This window comes from Hemiscyllium ocellatum, chromosome 7, assembly GCF_020745735.1.
Source record: "Hemiscyllium ocellatum isolate sHemOce1 chromosome 7, sHemOce1.pat.X.cur, whole genome shotgun sequence".
NCBI classification, from domain to species: domain Eukaryota; kingdom Metazoa; phylum Chordata; class Chondrichthyes; order Orectolobiformes; family Hemiscylliidae; genus Hemiscyllium; species Hemiscyllium ocellatum.
In genome coordinates, this window is record NC_083407.1 from 99858504 (window position 1) to 99876943 (window position 18440).

At 40.0% G+C, this 18440-nt stretch overlaps 1 protein-coding gene across 1 annotated transcript in view; it reads right to left on the reverse strand.

The window, feature by feature from the left end:
- Window positions 1-18440, reverse strand: part of LOC132817241 (disco-interacting protein 2 homolog A-like) — a 269644-nt gene that overhangs the window by 67291 nt on the left and 183913 nt on the right. Inside the window, exons 14-19 of the mRNA XM_060827592.1 lie at window positions 17813-17877; window positions 11229-11322; window positions 8698-8817; window positions 2972-3086; window positions 2285-2424; window positions 1300-1436 (exon numbers count right to left, since the gene is read on the reverse strand). Of these exons, the coding sequence (XP_060683575.1) occupies window positions 1300-1436; window positions 2285-2424; window positions 2972-3086; window positions 8698-8817; window positions 11229-11322; window positions 17813-17877 (671 nt within the window). The remainder of the gene's footprint in view (window positions 1-1299; window positions 1437-2284; window positions 2425-2971; window positions 3087-8697; window positions 8818-11228; window positions 11323-17812; window positions 17878-18440) is intronic.

Sequence of the window (18440 nt, forward strand, 5' to 3'; positions counted from 1 at the left end):
TCCATAATGGCCACAACATTATAGTTCCAAATACTGATCCATGCTCTGTGTTCATCACTCTTATTCCTGCTAGCTCTTGCATTAAAATAGACTCGCTTCAATCCATCACATTGACTGCTCTTTTGTCCTATCAAGAGCCTATCCATCCTCAGACTCTCTCAATGCTATATTTGGCTGTTCACTATCTACTCCATCATCTGATCTGTGGCACAGGCTCCCATCCCTGCTGCGAATCTAGGTTAAACCCTCCCGAAGAGCTCGAGCAAACCTCCTGCCCAGAATATTGGTGTCCCTCCAGTTCAGTTGCAACCTGTCCTCTTTGTACAGGTCCCACCTTCCCCAGAAGGTATCCCAATGATTCACATGTCTGAAGACATCTGAGACAAGGTAGAATATATACATATTCTGGACATATTTGCTTAACACTAAGCAGATAAGGAAGATTCGTGATAAACAAATCATCAATACTGCAGCACTTGTGTATAATTAAGACATTAAATTGACCTTCAAAGTTGGCTCTTTAAGCGGGCTACTGGGTGAAACCAAATTAGTTACTTTCACTTCATCTGTTAGTTTCAAAATGGCTGCAAACTCATTGTAAAACAGCAAAGATATTGCTCTAAATTGCTAGAACATGGAAATTTTCATACCAAGCTTGATGATCACAATTTTCTTTTGAACTGGATGCATTGATTTTTTTTTGTAGAAACCGATTAACCTGCCCCAATCACTTGGTAAATTAAGACATTGATACAGCTATTACATAAGAGGGAAAATAGCACTGTCAGTGTAATCAAACAACTTAGTACTTCACTTTTGCCATATGTTATCAAACAAAAGACAAAACAAAAGTCATGGTCAGAATCCAAACAGTAGAAGTTACACTGGAGGCATGAAACAAAAATTGGCCATTTTTAGAAACTGAAAAAAACTTCAAGTGATGTTAAACCTGCAAATTAGCTCAGGAATATTCAGATCAGGATAAAGTGCACATAAAGCAAGACATATGTTGCAACAGGGAAGAGAGAAAAAAAATCACTCCGAGACAGATCAACATGGGCAAAAGTTTTCTCACACCATAAAACACCAGAGGATTGAGCTCTTGTGATGTTAAATCAGTAGAATGTAGGTGAAAGGAAGGAGGAAGATAATCTAAATGCAAGTTGAAGCTTTTAAATAGACAGCAACTCAGTCCCCAGAGGTAGGAACTTCTCAATTTGGATGGGAACAATTAACACACAAGATAAAATTAAAATATACTTCCAAAAAGTAATGTATTCTCACAGTAATTTCAGATACCTCAAAAACCGTCTTTGTCATTCCTGGCAGTCCATAGTATGATGTCCCAGATGCACGTGAGCTCACACAGATCTCTCCAATCTCATCAGTTTTGCAGAGATATGGGGTACCTTCAAACTTTACAATACATACTAATGCTGTAAGACAGACACATTAAGAAACATTGAAGGCAAGAGGAGAGAAAGTGTACCAGTTATCTGAAACATCCACAATCTCTTGTATTTATCTTGCAGCTTTAATGTAACATGTTTCACAAACAATTTAAACAAAATTTGATATCAAGCTACAAAAAGGAAGTATAAGGGTAATGGTTAGAAGTTTATTGCTGAGGTAAAAGCATTAAAGAATAACAGACAGGGAAGAGCTTACACAGTGGTGAAATTCAAATGTGTCTTTTTCTCCTGAAGTATAGTGAAGTTTATAAAACTTCTACATTTGACAAAGCTTCGTTTATTTACCTTTTCATATGGAATTTCACAATCCCCAGGCAAGTTGGCTTAACGTTCATTATATTTTTGTTGGTGATAGTAGTAAATACATATTCTGACTTAGAAATTGATTTATACAGTTCGGCGACTGAGAACTGTACACAGCCAAAAACCTCTTCATCAGGAGATTTTACAAGTGGCAAAGAGTTTTTCCCATTTTCGGCAGTCAACAATGATGCCTGATGGACCAGAATATGAATGTGCTTAGGGATCAGTCAGGAGGGAGGATGGAGAGAGCAAGGGGAGGAGAGCGAATGAATGATGAAGTAGTGAGGGGTTGTGTAAAAAGGTAGTGATTTGATGATTCAGGAATGGTAGCAGGCTTTAATATTGCACCGGAGCAAGACTAATCAGTTTTGTAAATACCTTTTTGGATTTCTAAATCTGCATTATTCGATTCAATGACATGAATTTGTCAATAGCTAATGAAAATAAACAGCACCAGTAACTGCAGGAATCACTCGCAATATCAACAATTGCAATTAGAAGAAATATACCTCCAGGCATGACAGTGCCAACATCTTGGACTGTTAGAACAGACAGCTTTTCTTCTGTGTCCATACGTATAACTCCAAAGCTCAAGCCATTCATGGACAGCACCATCTTCCGTGAAAAAGGTCCTCCGAAGTCACCAGGCCTGAAATAAAAGAGAACCCATTACAGTTACCAGGTTCTCCCCTCGTCACATGGCGTTTCGCATACATGAACCTCTAATCATCTGAACACATCAAATTCAAATGAAACAATTAAACAATTATCTAGCAATCAGTGAGCAAATTTAATTAGTGAGTATTCAGTTTTACTAGCAGGAATGCAGAAAGGGTCATGACAACACAGATGCTTCCCTCTGTCGCTCCCTTAACTTTTTCACAGCTGAACCAAAAAGGCTGGAACGACACTTAATCAAATTTAAAGAATGGCAAGATGGCTCCTCTACAACCAACCTCTTAGGTGGTCAAACCAATACCTCCAAAATCTTTCTGCAGCATCTATGAATAAACAAGGAAACAAAGCCCAAAATACATGACGTGTGTGTTTTATTTAGTTGTAGAAATGAGAGCAAATATACACTTATATAAATTACTAAATATATATTTGCAATACATTTCAGAAAATTCAGTGTGCTCAAAGACAGAAGCCTCCAGCAAATCACAGGATTTTCATTTTGGAAAGAGCACTTGTACCTGCGAATAGCCACTGTCAGAGCTTCTGATGAGCTGGCACATGGACATATCACCTCAGGCCGTAAACCACGTGATTGAAAAACGTTCACAAATGCATCACAAGATGATATTGACCCTGTAAACAAAGACATGTTTAGTAAGTAAATACCTTGAGGTTCACCAACAGGGAGCAAATGAATGCTTACTCAAGAACATTCCAAATTTTTTGTCACTGTGACCTGACTTTTAGATTTTAAAATTGTTGCAACACCTCTATGGCACATTTCGCTGCCTTGGAATCTATGATCCCAAATTTCAGCTTATGATGTCACTTGGGATCCCGACTGCCACTCTGGAAAATCCTGGCTTAACATTTGAACAGGAATATCAAAAGATTTTGATATTTTAATAAGATTACCTGTTCAATTCAAAACATCACATTGTATGAAACACAACCTTGTAATACAATAGTGAATCTGCACGCCTATCTTGCATTCGAGCAGATTTTTGGCCCATAATTGAAGTTACCTCATTTCGGTCCAACAAGTAGCTGATGGAGTCAAGTCTCACCAGGAGTGGACATGACAGCCTCAGCCATTCCATTGCATTATTTATTGATCTGCTTAAAAAAAAGCTTTGAGTATGGTTTAGGAGCAAACCAATGCTTTCTCACATTGTGAAATAAATAATGCCATAGGTTAAAAAATGAGGGAAACAACATGGACACAAATTTTTCCTGTCCACCATTTGCACTTAGAATAATTGGTTGTGCATAAATATATTGAAACAAAATATCAACTTGAATTAAATTCCATTTCTAAACTGTCATGATTCTTAGCCACTAGATGTCAACATTGCACACAGTCAACACTGCAAGTCCAGTTTGCTCAAATTCTTCTGCCTCACTCTACCTTCACACAATTCAGTTGTGAATGCTGAAGATAATTATCCCTGCCCTGGCAGACTGCCTACTGGTAGCTTGTCCTAGTTAGTGTGGTTGACATAACCAATTACTAAGTCGGAGTGCAAAGAAACATTTTAACACTCCATGAAAGCATCCTGTCCAGGGTGGGTTCAAACAAGGTAATTAAAAATATCTACATATCCATGATTCAGAACATGAATAAAATTTATGTTGGGTGGGAACGTACACATTAATTCACAATTTTTTGTTCCGTTCATTTCTCTGCATAGTCCTTTCCTAACAGTTCTTGATAATTTAATGAATGGATGATTTTTTTTCCTCCCCTAAAACAAGAATGATACCACACTGAAAACGCTGTTGTTTGTTTAGGGGAGGAGATGGTAGAACAGTCTAACATAGCCAAATAAAACTATCCAACATTCCTTCAACTCAGCATGCTCTTTTGGATAAGTTAGCTTGTAGGCTTCATGCCATTTAAGACATGGCAGAAAATTTGGTATTCAGAGATCCCAAAAGATTCTCAAAGAATCCAAGAAGTTCTTCAGATCTCTAGGATGGTAAAAATGTGTGCCATAACATAATAAACAAACAAAAAAAATTTCAAAAAGTGTTTTTTCCTTTGCTATCATGTTGCATTTCAGAAAGTGGAAATAACATTTCCCTCTGAGCACATTGATGTTTGCGTAAGACCTGCAGGATTGCACTCTTGTTTCAGAGTATATTCTGACACTTGTTGGGGTCCGCAGCTTTTGCAAGCAACGTTTCCCAATATCTGGAGGAATGCACCTCAAACTGTTATTTAAAGCTTACATTAATTGAAAGTCATTTGTGAGGAATATTAGTTCATTTTTTGTTAATGGTTAAGTTAACATTCTCTATCCCACTGTAAAATTCATTAGCAAGTGGTTTATTAATGAGTGCAATGCAACTGGAAGAAATTTACTTTGCGAAGTTACTCAGATAAAAATCTTTGGGTGGCACAGCAGCTAACACTGCTGCCTCTCAACACTTAGGGAACTGGATTCGATTCCAGCCTCGGGCGACTGTCTGTGTGAACACTGCAAATTCTCATACCAGCATGGGTTTCCCCCAAGTGCTCTGGTTTACTCCCACAGACCAAAGATGTGCAGGTTAGATGGACTGGCCATGCTAAATTGCTCATTGTGTCCTGGGATGCGCAGACTGGGTGAATTAGCCATAGGAAATGCAGGGTTACAGAGATACAGTAGGGGGAATGGGTTTGGGTAGGATGCTCTTTGGAGGTCGATGTGGACTCGATGGGTTGAATGGCTTAATCCTCCAGCTGAGTCCCTTTGTGATATCTGTTATGATAGGATTCACGTCCATATATATGCTTTTGACACCTAACTTTGTGTCCACTATGTGTGACATCCCTTTGCTGTCTGTCAAACATCCAGGCTTACACTTCTTTCCAGTTTGACATTAGAAAATTGCACACACTGCCACAAACACTGTACTCTTACTTTTGATTTCATTACTCTTACTTTTGATTTGTTCTCAGGCTGAACCAGATTATTTGTAACCTCCAGTTCTATATAGCCTTGAGCTGAGCATTGAACCACACATCCTCTTAGAATCTTTTTGTTATTCATATAAATGATTTGGATGTAAACATTGGAGGTATAATTAGTAAGTTTGCAGATGACACCAAAATTGAAGGTGTCATTGACAGGGAAGGAGGTTACCTCAGAGTACAATGAGATCTTGATTAGATAGGCCAATGAGCTGAGAAGTGGCAGATGGAGTTTAATTTAGGTAAATGTGAGGTTCTGCATTTTGATAAGGCAAATCAGGGCAGGACTTATACAATTAACAGTTAGGCCCTGCTGAACAAAGAGACCTTGGAGTATAGGTTCATAATTCCTTGAAAACAGACTCGCAGATCAATAGGATAATCAAGGTGGAGTTTGGTATCCTTTCCTTCATTGGTCAAAGCATCAAGGATGCTTGTGAAAAGATGGAAGTTGTGAAACTTGAAAGGTTCAGAGAAGATTTATAAGGATGTTGCCAGGTTTAGAGAATTTGAACTATAGGGAGAGGCTGAATAGATTAGGGCTGCTTTCCCTGGAGCATCACAGGCTGAGGGGTGATCTTATCAAGGTTTATAAAATCATGAGGGGCATGGATAGGGCAAATAAACAAGGTGTTTTCCCTGGGTTGGCGGGAGTGGGGTGGGACTCGAGGGCATAGGTTCAAGGCGAGGGGAAAGATTTAAAAAGGGACCTATGGGGCAACTTTTTCATGCAGAGGGTGGTGCACGTTTACAATGAGCTGCCAGAGGAAGTGGTAGACGCTAGTACAATTACACATTTAAAAGACATCTGGGTGGGGATATGAACAGGAAGGGTTTGGAGGGATATGGGCCAAGTGCTGGCAAATTGAACTAGATTAGTTTAGGATATCTGGTCAAGTTGGTCCAAAGGGTCTATTTCTGTGCTGTACATCTTTATGACTAATATTGGTGAGACTAAACTATGAGCAGCAAATACAGTTGACTGCTTCACTTGGAAGGTATCTGGAATCTTGGATAGTGAGCTGATGAATGGACAAGTGTTTCATCTTCTCCAATTGCTTGGGAAGATTCTATGGAGGTGTGGAGAAACGCTGGGAGTGCAGGAGAAATGGCCCAGAATGTTCAGTGTTATGGACTAGACAGACCACTCAAAACATTCTTGAGCAGGTATCTCAGCCCACAACTTCGCAATTTGTTTCAGTAAGTGTACAGTGAGAATTACCTGGGGTAAGCTAGCCAGGTTGACTACTAGATTTTCAAACAGAGCAAATTATTCACAAAATTACACAACGAAACACAAAGAACAGAAGAAAGAACCCCTACAGAACTCAGTCTATCCAAACTGGACTTAACTGTGCTGTTCCAAATATACACAACAGCTCCAAGAAGCAACCCCCGCTTAAGATAGAGTAAACAAGAAGGAACAGATGCTTACAGGTTCAAGTTAGAAGGGCAGCAAAAGCATGTTTCCACACAGTTCACTGTTGAATTCCCAACTATTTTTTGACTGAACTGCTCAGCTTGATAGCTGAACACTCCCCTTTCATTTACCAGGTCACTTTTAAAGCATGACCACTTTGGCCTGAAGTCTCACCTGTTTACATATAAACAAAAAAAACCTCTCAATACCCTTTAATCTCTGTACCAAATCAGTCTAATTGACACTGGGCAATGTTTACAACCCCTCTGAAAAAGGCCAAGGACACGGATCCTTGAAAAAAGGACCAGCTTTGTGTTACCAGGAAGGAACAGTATCTGCGAAACACTGACGAGGGGAATTAGGTGTCCTATAGTGACATCCAACTGGAGGTGGTGGAAAGGGTGGTTTATGATTCTTGAATATGAATTTTGGGGCAGAAAGTGAGGGCCACAGGGTCACTCTCAGTGCTGTGGAAGGGAAGAGAAGAGGCGAGGGCAAAAGTACAGGAAATGAGTGGGATACAGCTCAGGACTGTCAACCATGGTAGCAGGAATCCTAAGGTGGAAATATCTAAGCACATCCTACCTTGTCGAACTTGGCATCAGAGTAGATGAAGCAGGGACGAAGAAACTTTGAGAATGGAATAGTGCCTTTACAGGAAGCAAAGTGAGAGGATGTATAGTCCAGTTAACTGTGGGAATCATATGCATGTAGTGGATATCTGTCGCCAGCCTAACCTCAGAAATATAAAACAAACTTCAAGGCAGAGGAGTCAGAGATCAAGCAGATGAAGGTGACAAGAGGGTGGAAACTGGAAGCATAACTGATCAAGCTTTGAAATTTCAGGAGAGAGAAAAGGAAGCATCACCAATGATGTCACCAATATACTGGACAGCGAGTTGTGGGGAAGGGTCATGCATCTCATGCCCATCTGACTTTTCAAGTTTAAAATCTTCCATGATTATCATTGTACCTTTCTGACAAGCTACCACTATTTCCTCCTTTGAGCCCCACACTGTGTGGTTACTTGGTTTGGTTAGGTGGGTGGGGTTAGGGATAGGCGCAATTCTACACTCAAGTGACTTCTTGCCTTTATCATTTCTAGCCTGCTTTCGCAACTTAGTTTCCTGAATTTAGGTTCTCTCTCTCTCTCTCTCTATTGGCCTAATACCATCATAAACTCATGGAGCAATGTGTATAATTTCCAAATATCCTACACCCTTTATGATTCAGATCCCAATCCATATCATCATCCTGCAATATCACTGTCATGTCTCCCAGATCACACTTGTTCATTGTTATTTGCACTTAGTTCATCTGTTTTATTTGGAATGCAACATACATTCAGATACAGGTTTTAGTTTTATCTTTTACTCTTAGAAACTTCTAGTCTTATCTGTTGGTTGACTCATACTCTCGATCCCTTTTCTGTCAACATCTATTTATCATTTCCCATATTAATAGCTTGCTTTTGGCCTTGAATTCACTCTTGGATTTCGTGCGTCTTCCCAAATTGGATGCCTTTCCCCCACTATTCAGCATAAAATCATTTCTGCTTCCCAGACGATGCAGTTGGCAAGAAGATGGCTGCACACCATACCAAACTACTGGAAGATGGATTAGAAGGTTTGCTGAAGAATGGAGTTTTCTAGGGATAAAGTCACAGATAAAGTTGGAGGTGTGGTTGAGTTACTGAAAGCTGGAAGGTCAAAAGCTCAGCATTTCAGAATTTGAAGATGCAATGACCAGTGACTTAGAGAAAAGTTGCTTGTCAAAGATGGATGCAGAAGCAAGTGAAATTGGAAGAGGGGCATGCTGGTCCCTAGATGTTGAAGAATTTGAGTTTGAAGACAAGACAGCATACTCACATGGATTTGCACCATCTGCTACAATCAGCATCCGCAGTGAGCTGAGACTTACATCCCTCTGATCACGTTGAGCTAAGAGAGACCAATGCATGTCGCGCGATTTTACCACAGCAATGTGAGCTACAAAAAAAAAGAGGGTTTGTTATTACACTTGAGGGGGTCAAGACATTTTAAAATTACAGATGCAGCATTTAAACTGTCAGATGTGTTTATGCGACCCTCAGGAAAATACTGCAGTGGTCCAAGAAGGCAGCTCACTACCTTCTCAAGGACAACTCGACACGGGCAATAAATACTGACGAATCTGCAACACCAGTGTCCCATGAAAACTAAAAAACCTTCTAACATCTTAAAATGGAAGGCACTAAATTCATATTAAATCCAATGGGCTTAGGACTAGATGACAACAGTGGTTCTCAAACAGTGACATAATGGGAGGCAATACCTGGAGTACATCATTTAAACAGGGTCAGCCAAATCTTTTGCAACATTATTTAAAAATTGAATTCTTGCCAAAGCTGTAGATGAAAAGCCACTGGTACTCATCACAGCAGAAATAGCAAGCCGTCATTCAGACACTGGAACATTGTGTAGGACATGTAGCATCTTCATGAGAATCCTTCCAGGGAATCAAATCACTGTCCTGCAATATCAGTTCAAAATTTCCAGCGATCTGTTACCTTTTATATTTCTGTTCAATTGCTGCATCTCTGTACAGGGACTTGCATGATTGCATAAATTGGAGGCAAGTTAGTTAAGCGCGTGCAACAACTGAGAGAAGCATTCCTTCACCTTTACCTAGGCAGATTTGTTTGTTTCTTTATATTGTCGGCTAAGGAAATAAATAAAGACATTGCATTCTGAACTTGAAAATTTGTTATGGTAGTTTGATGCATGGAGGGTATGAACTGGTGGAGCAGGCTCAATTGGTCTGCTCCTTGTTCACAATATTGAAGATACATGGAGGACTTGGAACCGCTTGTTTAGAAGGTGGACTTCTCAACTGTCTTCTGCTTTTTGCTCAAGAGAAGCCATTCTATTCTTTTGCATCCTGTTGTTATGATTGTGACAGGAAGTATACACTGACCTACTTTTCTACCAGGTTGCACCATGACTTAAATATATTGATTGAATCACCAAAATGGCCAGTTGCTTTTTTTTTATAGCACTCCTCTCCAGAATACAAGAAAATGTACCAAGGATAGGAGCAAATTACTGCATATGCTGGAATCTGTAGACTGAAAACAACAAATGCTGGAGATCGCAGTATCCATGGAGAGACAGCAAGTTAACGTTTTGAGTCTAAAGGACTCTTCAAAGCTGGAGTAAAGTGTAGTGAGGACAGCATTTATGCTGTAGTCTTGGAGGGGGTGCGGTTGGAGGGGCGGTAGTAATTGTAGGGTAAGCTTCTTTAACGAACTCAAAATAATGCATTTATTACAATTGCAACCCTATTCCTCAAACAACTGGCAAACATTGAACACCTAAACTCTAATCTGGAATTGGCACTGACATACCTATGCATCACCAAAATATGATATTCGCAGGAGACAATATAAAAGTATAATGCAAAAAGATGATCCTGTGGATCAAGAGTCTGAAGACCAAGGACATAAGCAAGTGCAGGAGGTTGAGGGGCGACCTTGTAGAGGTTTATAAAATCGTGAGATGCCAAAGATAAGATGAATAGCATGGGTTTTTTTCCCATGGGTGGGGAGGTCAAAATGAGGGAAATATTTTAAAGGTGAGAGGAGAAAGTTTTAAAATGGACACGGGGGCATTTTTTTTTAAATACAGAGAGTGGTTAGGTGTGAGGAGTGAACGGCCAGATCAAAAGATGGATGCAGGTACAATTACAACATTCAAAAGACATTTGGATAAGTTCATGAATAGGAAAGATTTTGAGGGATATGGGTCAAATGTAGGCAAGTGGAACTAGTTTAAGTTTGGGAGCATGGTTGGCATGGACTAGTTGGATCGAAGTGTCTATTTCCATGCTGCGTGACTCACTAAGTGATTTGTCACAGTCCACCAGATATCAATGTGAGTTGCCGTTTATGAATTCGCATTGTATTTATCACACCACTGTGGGAAGAGAAAGAGTTCGCAGCCAATAAACAAATACATACTGATTGATTTAAAATTTTAATCTTCCGACAGTGGTAGTTCCCAAAATTGTCCACAATTTGTCAGCTGAGACCTTACCCATACTTTACAAACAACGAACACCAATTCCTTATTTCTGCATGCTATTGTTCTTAATACACACAAAGAATCCTTGATTCTTTTAAAACTGTCTTCTTAACTTGCTCTGCCATCTTCCAAGATTTGTGCCAATGTAATTATGATGCAAGAACAAAACAGACCTACTTTTGTGTGATATGATGCAAGGTGGGATAAGAAGCTGCAGTATGATGGCAAATTCAAACCATCTAAATTTGTACGAAATTGTAATAAGCTAACAGCACAGTGCAAAATGGACTGAATGACTTTGGCCTGTTAAATCCCTTTTGAATAAGTTATGACCATACCTTTGTAGGCATTAACTTTCTGTATCCAGGAAAGAGGATTCACCTTCATCAGAGCATAAGGGATGTTGATTACATGCATCCTGTTCATGACACTCTGTCAACAAGAGACTAAATATTACTGAATTGCACTTTGAGGTCTCAAAATGAACACAATGACAAACAACTCATAACCATCAACCTTCACATGATTTATGCAGGGGCTTGATTTGTGCCCACAGTGATATGCCTGCCATTGAGAATTCAGAGCCAAGTCAATCTCACGCAGTTAATTCAACAATGCAAGAACTGAGCAAAGCTGGTCTCCATTTGGTCAGGATGCAGCTAACCAGCTGATGTGGTGCACGTGGAATATTCACGACAAGGTACAACACTGGGACTGGATTCTTCTCAGTGGTTGGGCAGTGATGATATTGGTTGGACATGGAAAGGGATGCAAGAGACAGTTTGCCTATTGAGGAAATTAATAATCTGAAAACATCATAATTCTGAACTGTTTACAGTTACATTCTGATTCAAGGAGAGAGCTGCCAGGCTTTCAAGACAAGGCAACAAACAGATTAACTCGGAGAGGATGAGCACAGGAGGAAACCTCAATCATGCAACCAGTGGAGAAATACATAGAGAAACATAGAAACTAAGAGTAGGCCATTTAATGTCTTGCGTTTGCTCCACCATTTAAAGGATCATAGTTGATCATCAAGTTCCATCATACTCCCCTCCCAGCCACTGTTCAAATCGCTCGATACCTTTAGCCACAGGAGCTACATCTACCTTACACCACAACGTTTTGGCCTCAACCACTTTCTGTAGTCATGAATTCCACAGGTTCATTATTTTCTCTGGGTGAAGAAATTTGCCTTCATCCTACTCCTAAAAGGTGGACTCTTAATCCTTAAACTGTGACACCTGGCTCTGGAACATCCTTCCTGGATTAAACCTGTCAAGTCCTTTTAGAATTATATAGGTTTCAATAAGATCCACCCTGATTCTTCTCAACACCAGTGAAAACAATCCTAATGAACTCAAATTTTCCTCATACGTCAGGCCTGCCATCCCAGGAATCAATCTAGTTCACTTTTGCTGCACTCTGTCAAGAGTAAGAACATTATTCCTCAGATAGGGAGACCAAAATAGAATATAATATTCCAGGTGTGGTCGCACCACAGCTCTGTATAGCACTAAGAATTATGACGTGGAATACGTATACATCAAAATACTGAAATATAAACCTGAAATGCTGGAAATATTCAGGCAACACCTGTAGAAAGAGAAACAGTTCACATTTCAGGTCCACGACCAGTTTTTAATTTCAGATTTGCAGTATCTGCAATATTCTGCTTTTGTATACATGCTACTAAAGATGGGTTTCAGACAAAGGGCTCCTGACAATGAATAATAAAAGCTCTGTGCTGATGACTAAGTCATACACTTCTGGCGAAAACTGACAGTGAATGCCACATTAGGCATGCCAATCTCTGAACATTAGTTTAAAAAATTGCAAGTTTGAGTGCTAGTCAGTCAGTGCAGGCACGATGGGACAAATGGTCTCCTCCTACGGTGTAACAATTCTGTGACGATGTGCAATAGGTTATCAGCTGAATATGTCAGCAACTGTACCTTCCGCCAAGATACAGAGATTTAGGCAGGCATGACAAGTGATAACACAAATCCAACCAGAAGAACTACATCACACTAACTCAGTGGAAGAAAGCTGCAGACAGCATGTAGGTATTAATAGATTGGGTAGGAGGGCAGAAAAGTGAGAAGTAGTCAACCTGGAAAGGTGAGGGGTAATGTACTTGGGAGGGGAAACGAGACAAAGGAATACACGATCACTGTGAAGCTACAGATAAGCAGAAGGGAAGAGAGAAAGCTCGGCTGAAAGGCCTGAAATTATGCAAGTCAATATCAAGGTCAAAAGGTTGTAAAGTGCCGAGTACAAAGATAAGTCACTGTTTCACAATGCTGAAGTTCCCTGGAACAATATACAACATTGAATCAAAATTATAGAATTGCAGTAGTCCAGAATCCTACTTGCAGGTGAAGCAGAGATGTCCAGAAAAATAATTACTGAACTCAAAATGTGAACTTCCCAATATAGAAGGATTCTATCATGAGTGAATACTCCCAGTAGTGATATGGGAAGTGTTTTCTCCTGCAGACGCATTGTAAGGTGCCAGGGGATGAGGTGATAGATTATAGAGGATTCAGGACCAGATTAAAGACTGAACAAATTTTTCAAAACGTTAAATAGACGAAAACATCGTAGCGATTACATTGTTGGTGAAGTTGGAGTGTTCAAGGGCAAATTCTGGTTCTCAGAAAGGAAAGTAACAAGGGTGCAAGTGCAGAAGATTGCAGTGCCATAGTTATGGGCTGTCTAGTACAGTGAATCCAGCTGAAGAACGAGCAAGATGGTTTAGACAGTTGGGCACTTCGAGAGATTTGGGGTTGGAATTCAGAACAGTTAGACCAAAGCAGAAGCAGCACAGACACGAGTCAGAGGAATAGAAGGTTTTGGGGATTTGTGGAGTACAGGCGAAGGGAATAGATAGGCCATGAAGGAATACAAAGATATAAATGAGGATTCTAAGTTGACCAATATCAGTCAGTGATAACAGACTTACACGCAAAAAGGCTGAAGCAGAATTCACCGAAGGATGCAAGAAAAACAAAGTAGCAATCTCAGCTGGAAAAAGCAAGTTCTGATACACTTGGGTTGAGCAAATGTGGATACAGATTATGTTATGAAGTTGAAAAGTGACAGCTTTGATGCCGTGGGGGTCAGAAAGTCAGTTTGGGGCAAAGCAGGCACTGAGATTGCTCACATTCAACTTCAGCCCAAGATTGGCTGAGGAGGAGGATGGAAACAAAGGCAAGAAAGTGGTGTTTGTTGGAGAGACCAAGGACAATGGCTTTAAGCTTGCCAGTATTCAGCTGCAGCAAGTTAGCTCCATTTCACCAACGTGGAATTCCACAATTTCGAGTTTTGGCAAGTAAACATTCATCACCACAAAGTGAATAAATGGAGAGTTCCATCAAAACACCAAGTATGTCAGGAAAAGGAACAGTAAGATCCATATTTAAAAGGTATGAAAAAAGTGCATTCTGCTCCTTACAATGCAGCCTATTGATCTCCACAGTCTCAGAAATTCTTCAGGATAAAAAGGTAAACATGCAGGGGATAGGTCGAAGTGCTAATTCAAATTATACACCATAAAAGCAATGATTAAAGCACTATAATTTGTCGACTTAAAACAAAGAGCGTGAAGAATTACAGCATGTTAACACCTTCTGGTACACAGACAGCAAAATAACAACTGTGACAAAAAGACAAAGTCACAGAAATGCAACTGACAGAAAAGATCATGTGGTTTCATAATTCTTGAAGCTATTATAGAAATAGGACATCTTGTTCTAGTTTCACATGAATTAAGAAAACCTGAAAATAGGTGATGCTCTGGCAATGCTCAAAATACACAGAAATGGACATACAAATTCACTCCAGCAAGTCCCAAAATGCTTTGGGAAAAACTCAGGGCTCGGCAATCAAAACAACATTGCCCTGTACGAGGCACTGAGAAATATTTAAAAGGAGTGTTCCTCCCTGATGTTAGCTGCTGATCACTCACGAATTAATCGCGAAACAGCCAACACTGCTGAGAAATTAGCCAATTATTTGGTGACCAAGGCTGTTGAGGTTCAGTGATTGGTGAAGGGTGAGAGTTGCTGGTGTATGCGTGTTCTGACAGTGGGGAAGAAGCCTGGGTCAGCTCGTGTGGGGCTGAAGGGTGGGGAAGTGAGAAACAGTTGAGCAGCAACGGAAGAAACAACAGTGTATCAGGCAAGGGCAGAGGAGGGGAGGGGGAAGGCTGCAGCAGCCAGCTGATGAATGGTTGCAATGAGGAACTGCCAACGATGGAAAACGAGAAAGAGTATAACAAAGATGAGTGGGAAAATGGAGGACTGGGAAACTTTTAAAGAACAACAGAGGATTAGTATGAAGTAAATACGCAGGGAAAAAATGAGGTATGAAGGTAAACTGGCCAAAAATATAAAGGAGGATAGTAAAAGCTTTTTTAGGTCTGTGAAAGGGAAAAAATGGTTAAGACTAAAATTGGGCCCTTGAAGACAGAAACAGGGAAATATATTACAAGGAACAAAAAAATGGCAGAAGAGTTGAATTGGTACTTCAGATCTGTGTTCACTGGGGAAGACACAAGCAATCTCCCAGAGGTAACAGTCATGATCATCCTCAAAGTTGGTGCAGGCTCAAAGGGCAAAATGGCCTACTCCTGCACCTATTGTCAATAAAACACAGCACCTTCAGGTAACCATAATATACTGAGTTAATGAATTCATTGCAAATTAATCTGCTTGTTATGAAGTGCCTGCCAGTCATTTTGAAAAAAAATGTTATTACTTAACTTTGCCTGGTGTCTTGCTGTAAATTTAAATCCTGTGATGTTGAGGAGTTAAAGCTTTCATTTGTTGTGGGCTTAAATTTAATACAAGGGTTGATGATTGAAGATGTTGACAAATTCTTCTAATACTGCTTCAGTGCAAGATATACTAACATTCATGTACAAGGTATTGTGACTATGTGACTGCACATCTAATGAGTAAGAATGAAAGAATCGAAGTGTCACCCTCAGGAAGAGCCCTCAAAAGAAAAGAAAGTGTTATGACTTTTTGGATTTAAGAAACATAGCAGGAAGTAGGCACTCATGAAATTTCTACAAACAACAATATAAAATGACAAGATAATCTGTTTTTCAACTGATGACTGAGCCATAAATACTGGCCAGGATATCAGGGACAACTGTAGATGTAGATGCTGGAGATCTGAAACAAAGATAGCTAGTGCTGGAGATACTCAAACTGACCTGGGAATGTGTGGAGAGAGAAACAGAATTAACATTTCTAGTGCAGCATGACAAAGGGGGTAACTGTCCCATGAGTCTTTGAAAAAGTTCTCTGAGATCTCAAAATATTGCACGAAATTCTGATCTCCTTCTTATCAGAAGGACATTGTGAAACTTGAAAGGGTCCAGAAAAGATTTGCAAGCATGGTGCCAGGGTTGGAGGATTTGAGCTATAGGGAGAAGCTGAATAGGCTGGGGCTGTTTTCCCTGGAGCATCGGAGGCTGAGGAGTGACCTCACAGGTTTTTATAAAATCATAAGGGGGATGGATAGGATAAATAGACAAAGTCTTTTCCCTGGGGTGGGGGGAGTCCAGAACAAGAGGGCATAGGCTAAGGGCGAGAGGGGAGAGATTTAAAAGGGACCTAACCGGCAACTTTTTCACGCAGAGGGTGGTGCGTATATGGAATGAGCTACCACAGGAAGTGGTGGAGGGTGGTACAATTGCAACATTTAAAAGGCATCTGGATGGGTATATGAAAAGAAGGGTTGAGGGAGATATGGGCAAAGTGCTGGCAAATGGGACGAGATTAGGTTGGGATATCTGATCAGCATGGACGAGTTGGACCGAGGGGTCTGTTTCCATGCTGTACATCTCTAAGACTTGATGATAACTGGCAGATGAGGCCTCAGTTAACATCTCATCTGAAAGCCCACACCTCTAACAATGCAATACACCCTGAGTGTAGTGTGTAAGCACCGAATTTTATGCTCAAGCCTGAAATGAAATTTGAACTCTGATGCTTGTGATTCAGAAGCAAGTCGGTTACAAACTGAGCCATGACTCACATACATGATACCCAAGTATGAGGGCTACGACTTAGAGGCCCAAAGAACAGTTGTGAAGAGATGCTTTATAAGACTTGAAATTTTAACTTTGTTGCTCACTACAGATGCTGCCAGAACTGCAGGGTTTCTCTGACACTCAGTTCTTATTTCAGATCTCCAACGTCTGCATTACTTTACTTTTATTCTTTAAACGTTCGATCATTTATAGTGGGTGCATTAAGTTTAACCGGTGATCTCTCTGGATTATATATGTATGAGGAACCCATGTTCCAGAATGGAATGGTTATAGCAGCTTCAAGTGCTACTATTGCCAAATATAAACTCCCAACAAGAATGTAAATCACAAAGTGGCTCAGGGTTTTGAGTATCACTGTAGTGTGTGAAATTCTGCATTAACAACTCATTTCAAAAATATCACTGAGGTTTACAGGCAGTCCCTATTCACACATTGGTCAGACATCATGTTCAAAATTTCTTCAAACACTTGCTGCATCATTTAAAAATGATTATGTTCCCTTGAACATCAACAAGTTGAAAACCGCTCAGTGAACATCTTTATCTGTCCAAAAGAAGGCAGCAGCATAAATTATCACTTCATAATTGACAATAATAGGAAACACAAATGATTTGCTGTTTGACCAATTTAAATATGGATACCTTCAAATGTGGGGACACCTCATGTTCGCACAAGAATGCATGTGATAAAACAAAGTGATCTAATTTGTAGTAAACCTGGGTAGACAGTGTACAGAAAACAATACAGATACCACACACCATAGGTATCACAGCTTATTTTATTAACGTGTTGATTAACCATCTGGAGAAACAGGCAGACTGTGTCCCTCAAAGCTGAACTGGAAACAATACTTACAGTTAAAATGCCATGCCACAGCCCAGCATCTCTTTTAAAGTCCAAAACATTTGTTAGTGTTTCCCCTGCAATACAAAAATTGAACAGGCACAGCTCAGTTTTAACTTGTTTTACTCAGTTACTCTGACAAATTGATTGCAATCACTCGAAAACACTGTAGACAGATGGCTTACAAAAGTCTTCTACCAGTGCTACAACATTACTGTTATGTCCTACATACACAAATCGATAATATTAGCAGCTCTCAATTGAGGGAAGAAGCTTCCGATTCATTAAAACTCTATTTCAATGCAGTGCTGATCAATTTTACTTAGGTATGACGTACAAAGCATTAAGTTCTGTGACACTTAACTAAAGAAGTGAATACATCATTATTGACTATTTCAAATAGCTACAAAATCAATATTAACAATCAAACATCAACTGTTGTATTGCAATGAAAATATTTCTTCAAGCTCCTAGTTAGTTTAACGCCGTGGTTGTGGGAATGCTGGTCAAGCTGGGAAGTTGATTTGCAGATGTTTCATCCCCTGCCGAGATGACATCTCCAGTGCTTTGGAGCCTCCTGAAAAGCACTGCTGTACTGTCTCTTCGGGAATTTATTTGGTTCGTTTATGCTGATTCTGGT